The sequence below is a fragment of the Ipomoea triloba genome, chromosome 15 (assembly GCF_003576645.1).
Source record: "Ipomoea triloba cultivar NCNSP0323 chromosome 15, ASM357664v1".
NCBI lineage: Eukaryota > Viridiplantae > Streptophyta > Magnoliopsida > Solanales > Convolvulaceae > Ipomoea > Ipomoea triloba.
In genome coordinates, this window is record NC_044930.1 from 4,866,466 (window position 1) to 4,872,907 (window position 6,442).

The 6,442-nt window shown below is 38.3% G+C and overlaps 1 protein-coding gene and 1 long non-coding RNA gene across 2 annotated transcripts; both read left to right on the forward strand.

The window, feature by feature from the left end:
• Positions 1–206: 206 nt before the first annotated feature.
• LOC116007260 lies at positions 207–760 on the forward strand. Its single transcript, XR_004095226.1, has 2 exons — positions 207–327; positions 453–760. It is a non-coding gene; the product is annotated as an uncharacterized LOC116007260 (long non-coding RNA).
• A 1,994-nt stretch (positions 761–2,754) lies between these two features.
• On the forward strand, positions 2,755–6,110 carry LOC116005567 (transcription factor bHLH140). The gene is made up of 6 exons (XM_031245793.1): positions 2,755–2,887; positions 2,971–3,107; positions 3,563–4,515; positions 4,671–5,316; positions 5,392–5,562; positions 5,644–6,110. Exons 1-6 carry the CDS (start codon positions 2,848–2,850, stop codon positions 5,977–5,979), a joined length of 2,283 nt encoding a protein of 760 aa, XP_031101653.1. The 5' UTR covers positions 2,755–2,847; the 3' UTR covers positions 5,980–6,110.
• Positions 6,111–6,442: the final 332 nt, after the last annotated feature.

The window sequence follows — 6,442 nt, forward strand, 5'->3', positions numbered from 1 at the left end:
TGTTCGTGTTCGTGTTACAATTTTAAACCCGTTAACTTTAACGTGTCGTGTTTGTGTTTAGCCTTATCGTGTTTGTGTCGTTATCGTGTCGACCCGTTAACGAACCCGTATACACGAATTGCCAGGTCTACCTAGATCCACCGCATAACAACTGATTTCCATTGTATGCACTCACAAGGTTCCAATTGTAAGCCCAGGCCCAACTACCTGGCCTTCACAGGACAGTAGTTAAAGTGCCTCTACTTGAAACCTAGTTTTTGTGTTGCTAGGGTTCTTTCTCAAAGCTACCGGGGTTGCGTCTCTGCTTCTGTCGCCATGAGGGCCAAGGTTCGATCTTTCCTTTGCCTTTAACCCTTTCATAAAAATATTACCAGTAAATTTTGAGCCTGGACTCTGTTTAAGTTTATATGCGAGAATTAATCTGTTATTCTCCTCTCCTTTGTCTTTTACAGTGGAAAAAGAAGAGAATGAGGAGGTTGAAGAGGAAGCGCCGAAAGATGAGACAAAGATCCAAGTAGAATGGTTCGATAAATTCCAAAGAACAAAATTGGAGTAGTTTGTTTCCGTATGGTTAAGAGTCTTTAGAGTATGAACTTTAGTTCGCAATTCTCTCCTGTTTTGATGATACATTTTGAATTTTCAGTTTTATGCACTTGGGAGTCTATCTTTAGCTTAATTACGTCTCTGAAGGTTTTTGGCAAGTATATTAAACATTTTTATGCATTTGCTATTGATTTTAACCATTTGAGATTATAGGCAGTATCCTGATATTCTTACGTTCATTGGATGTGGTTTGATCCAAATTCAGCTATTCTTGTTCTGTCAACCTGAATAATCCAATTCTGGTTGGGTTTACTTTGACACTATGATACTATCTAGCTGTTTGACCATGCTAATTTGATATTGAGATGATTAGTATGTGTTAAGTGCATTGATCTGTAGCTGCTTGAGGGTGGAGGTAGTTACTACCCAGGCATTTTTATAATACGTTAGGTTTCCTAGATTATGCCAAACTAATCCTAAGGCTCCAGAACTTGTCCCGTTTAAATGATAATCATGAGTCGCTACATCAATCCCCAGGTTCTCACTCCTTATCTATGCACAAAGGGGTCTTCTGATCGGAGGTATCCCAATGACCCATTCTTATGGTTCTGTCCAAATTGAGTTATTCTTGTTCTGTCCATGTGAAAAATCCATTCTTGGTTGGGTTTACTTTGAGACAATCACTTGTCAAGCAGGCTAGCAGCTTAATCTTGCTAAGTAGCCATTGAGATGTTGTAGCAAGTAGAGGTCATGCCAACCTATAAAGCACAGTAGATTAGAAAGTAGCTAGCTTAGCATCTTATGTTTGAGTTTGAGAAATTAAATATTTTTATATATGGATGGTTTATGCCGGGATTCAGATAGTCAGTAATTGGAAGCCCTGCTAGTTTTAATTGGGAATATCTTAATTGACCATTTGAAATCTCATCTTTCTTTGGGTTTCTCCTAATTTTGAAGGAGTTGCCAGGAAAATATTTTGCTATAAGCCAGTTAGTTATTTATCCAGTGGAATCAGTCTAGTATTACCAGAATGAATTGCATGCAAGATCACACATGGAATGCTTTGTATATGAATGTTGTTGCAGCCATTTACAAATTACAAAATCCATGTCTAAATAACTTTAAAAAACATGTGTTTCAAACAAGTTGGACAAGCGTGAGGCGCTTGCCTGCGTGGCTGTTCATCAGCTATGCCTAAAGTGGCAATTGGATCACACTCAAATCTTAAATTCATGTATGGCTAATACAATAATACTAGATATACACAATTTTATACATAACGTTATACAAATTGGCAATAGCTCCAGCGGCCTTGTTTTATTAACTCTTGATATGATAATGCAAATTCCTTAATAATCAATAAATATAAATACTGTTTTCAAAAATATATATATATATAAATACTTTTTATTTGTACTTAATAAAATTAGTATATGTAACATTTTTGTTTGTATGGGGCATCTGTGAGACTAATTGTTTACCACCAGCATTGCAAATGTACTCCTTGATCATCATACATTAATGGACTAAAATAGCTACTATGGAGTATGGAGAACCAGAATAGTATTATTAAATAATACGGAGTATGATAAAAATAAAATAAAAAAGTCCTTTTTTTCTAGTGTGATTTACATAAACGCGAAGTTTATACATTGTACATCCTCGGATAATATTGTAGATTTTTTCGTCACTAAAACAAGTTTATTTTTTTGTCTCGTAACTAGCACAAATGATTGATCACCTGACCTCAAGCTCGAAGGCAACAGTAACTAGCACAAATGATTTATCACCTGACCTCAAGCTCGAAGGCAACAGTAACTAGCACAAATGATTGATCACCTGACCTCAAGCTCGAAGGCAACAGGGTGGGGGTTAACATCATTGGAATAGGATTTGTAGGGTGTGGGTTGAGTTTCTTGTGTGCATAGTGTAATAGGGGACTATGAGATTTGCAATTTACCACCTTTAGAGACAAGGTGGCAAACCGACTTATGATTTACCACCTGTAAGAGATTTTAGAACAGAATCCCACAGGCTAAGATTAATGTTAAGATTTTTTTTTCCTTGACTAAAATGATTGTTCAATCCAATTACACAAATTATTTAGTTATTTTTAATCAAATTTAATTCGGGTTGAGCATAATTAGAAGAGTAGTTCAGCTCAAATCACAAGTGTAAAAAGACATTTCAGTCATTCAAATCCACCGTGTATGTGTTTTGGCCTGACGAGGCTCCCGTACGGCCGTACCCCAAGCTCTTGCGGAAGTGTCGAACAGCACTGTGAACCTGGAGAGTTAATTTTCCATGGAAAAAATGGATATTGATCGCGACACTGAATCCGGAGGTCAATTGAATACTCTGATTGACAAAAGAAATTGTTTCGATTCCTTTAAACTTCTAACCGTAATTCTTTATTTCTGAAATTAGGAGAAAATGGAGCAGCAGAAAAGAAGCACAGTGCAGCAATAATGGTGGTATTGGTGGGTGCGCCGGGTAGTGGAAAGTCTACGTTCTGCGATCAGGTCATGCGCGCCTCCTCTCGACCCTGGGTTCGGGTCTGCCAGGTTCGTCTTCTAACTTTTTCTTTTTGGTGTATCTATGTCTGCGCATGCATCAATACTCTTCTTATTGTATTTGAGATGTTCGACGAATTTTCTGAACGGGAAATTTCATTATTACTCTTTCGTGTGCATATCTTAGTTTAGTCTTGTTTCTTCAAACAGGGAATTGTAACTTTGAGTTTCAAATTCGTATGTGTATCTGGTTATGTATACTGTATAGCAATGATTTTTTTTTTTCTTCAATCATGGTTTCTCACTTGTGGCTTGGAGAACTATGTTACTTACTAAATGGGGTCTAAGAAGTGTGGAAGACATGGCTAGCCAGCATAAATTGGAGGGTCTGATAATAGAGAAGAGGATTGAAACAAAATACCCGCAATTTGTTATATAAATAGTGTTTTTCTTGGGCTTGGGCTGCTGTGGTTTGTAATTGGGATGGTTTTTTCGCAATTGTGTAGGATACAATTGGGAATGGCAAGGCAGGGACAAAGGCACAATGCCTGACGAGTGCAGCTACTGCATTGAAGGATGGTAAAAGTGTATTTATAGACAGATGCAACTTGGATATAGAACAGCGTGCAGACTTTATGAAGCTTGGTGACTCAAAGGTTGAGAAGCATGCTGTGGTGCTCGATCTTCCTGCAAAGATTTGTATATCTCGGTCTGTAAAACGCACTGGGCATGAAGGAAAATTGCAAGGTGGGAAAGCTGCTGCCGTTGTTAATAGGATGCTTCAAAAGAAAGAATTGCCTAAGTTGAGTGAAGGATTTGCACGGATTACATTTTGTCAAGATGAAAAAGAAGTTCAAGCTGCTATTGATACATATTGTGGACTTGGTCCATCAGATTCACTTCCATCAGGTTGTTTTGGTCAGAAGAGTTCAAATGCCAAGGTTCAACTTGGTATAATGAAGTTCCTTAAAAAAGTAGATCCAGTGGGAGATGCTGGCCCTGTGGCAAGTACTGTTCAGGAGCATATTCCTGATCAAGAGAACAAAGATAAAAATTCCAACCAAGGAGCAGAAGATGGTACTTCTACGTCAGCTTCTGCCTCCAAGGATGTGAAGAATGGTGAAGACCTAGATAGTAGCTCTACCTGTGCTGCCGGTTCTTCATACAATGTTCCCACCTTGGCATTTCCTTCTATTTCTACAGCAGATTTCCAGTTCAATCTTGAGAAGGCATCTGACATCATTGTTGAGAAAGTAGAAGAATTCATGAACAAACTTGGAAGTGCTAGGCTTGCTCTGGTGGATTTGTCCTCTGGATCAAAAATACTTTCCCTGGTCAAGACAAAAGCTGCAAAAAAGAACATAGACCCTAATAAATTCTTTACATTTGTTGGTGATATAACTCAGCTATATTCTGTTGGAGGATTACGCTGCAATGTAATTGCTAATGCTGCCAACTGGTAAACTTTATAAACATTATTACTTGTTGTGTACAGGTCTGTCTCCTCATGATCAGTTGTTAAAGGGAGAAACCAATAATTTCATTGATTATATCCCTATAACCACTGGTAATTTTGCTTGTTAGGAAGATGATCTAAAGATTAGTTTTGTGCAGGCGACTTAAACCAGGAGGCGGAGGGACAAATGCTGCTATATTTAATGCCGCAGGTCCTGCCTTGGAAAGTGCAACCAAAGAAAGAATTGGATCCCTAGCACCTGGAAAAGCTGTTGTGGTTCCTCTCCCTTCATCGTCGCCCTTGTTTAGTAGGGAAGGTGTAACCCATGTGATACATGTTCTTGGACCAAATATGAATCCCAAGAGACCAAATTGTCTAAACAATGACTATGTCAAGGGCTGCAAGATTCTTTCTGAAGCCTACTCATCACTTTTTGATGGATTTGCATCAATACTGAGGACCCATAGAGAGTTCTCCAAGGAAAATTCTGAGGATCAATTTAAATCACAAGATCAACAGGGCAGAGGTGCTCAGAATGGTGATCAGAAGGTTAAGAGGGAAGCTGCTTTTGAACCTGAGAGAAGCAAAAAATATAAAAGCTTTCCGAAAGAACTTGGACCCAACACCAAGTGCCCTCTTGATACAAGCAACAACCCTGAGAGAAAAGATGAAAAGCATACAACCAAAACTTGGGGATCATGGGCACAAGCTCTTTATGACATTGCCATGCATCCTGAAAAGCATAAGAATGATGTTTTAGACACATCACAGGATGTTGTTGTTCTGAACGATATGTATCCAAAGGTTAATACTCTCTTTCTTTCCTCCATTCCCTTCTTACCTGAGTCTTTTTAAAAGTGAAGTCCATTCTTCTGGCAGTCACAAAAGCACCTGTTGGTGTTGGCACGAGTTGAAGGTCTTGATCGTCTGGCGGATGTTTCCAAGGAGCATCTCCCATTGCTTAAGACAATGCATGCAGTTGGACTGAAGTGGGCAGAAGAGTTTCTGAATGAAAATGAATCCTTAATATTCCGTCTTGGATACCATTCGGTATGGTTTTTAATTGATTATTACTTAAATTTACACTGTTTGTACCTTCATATCAGTGATATCACGAGTCCCTTCCTGCAGGTCCCCTCAATGCGACAACTGCACCTTCATGTGATCAGCCAGGATTTCAACTCAAAGCATCTGAAGAACAAGAAGCATTGGAACTCATTCAATTCCCTCTTCTTCCGGGATTCAGTTGATGTGATAGAGGAAGTCAGTCAAAATGGAAAGGCTACCCTGAATGATGATGAAAAGTTGCTCGCAATGGAGTTGCGATGCCATAGATGTCGTAGTGCTCATCCCAACATTCCCCGCCTGAAGGCACATATTGGCTCATGTCAAGCCCCATTCCCTTCTTTCCTGCTCCAAAATGTTCGTTTAGTGTGCACACCAGGTAAGATGCAAATAGGTTCATGAATTGCTCCCTATCATAATCCCATGTCCACTGTGAATTCGAGTAACAGTAAAATATCTGTAGTTTTGGTCTTTCTCTCATCTCTTATTTAGAGCATGTTTCTCTCATGAAATCAAAATGGAAAGTGCAGGAATATGATGTTATAAAGAATGAAAATGAAGAACAATTAAAAAACAAAAAAGATTACTGTTCTATTCTATGATTTATAAAATGTACTACCTAATATATTAGGGATAATAGAGTAATATAACCAAAATAGTCAAATAGACATAATACCACTAATATATTTTTTTTGAAAATTACCACTTATATATTTGAATATATATATTAGGGGTTATTTTTTGGTTTATGTAAGAGAAATAGATGACTTGGATGATAGATATAGGAAGAGAGAGAAGAATGAGGTGCCTCTGCAAGAGTGGAGTTTTTTGCAGGTAAATGGTCTTAGTCTCACTGACGCAATAG

What these genes read in the sequence shown, in the direction of transcription:
- LOC116005567 (XM_031245793.1), top strand. Translation starts at nt 2,848, where the DNA reads ATGGAAAAAATGGATATTGATCGCGACACTGAATCCGGAG. An exon ending in TCGCGACACTGAATCCGGAG is followed by an intron (nt 2,888 to 2,970) that starts GTCAATTGAATA and finishes TTCTGAAATTAG; the next exon opens with GAGAAAATGGAGCAGCAGAA. An exon ending in TCCGTCTTGGATACCATTCG is followed by an intron (nt 5,563 to 5,643) that starts GTATGGTTTTTA and finishes CCCTTCCTGCAG; the next exon opens with GTCCCCTCAATGCGACAACT.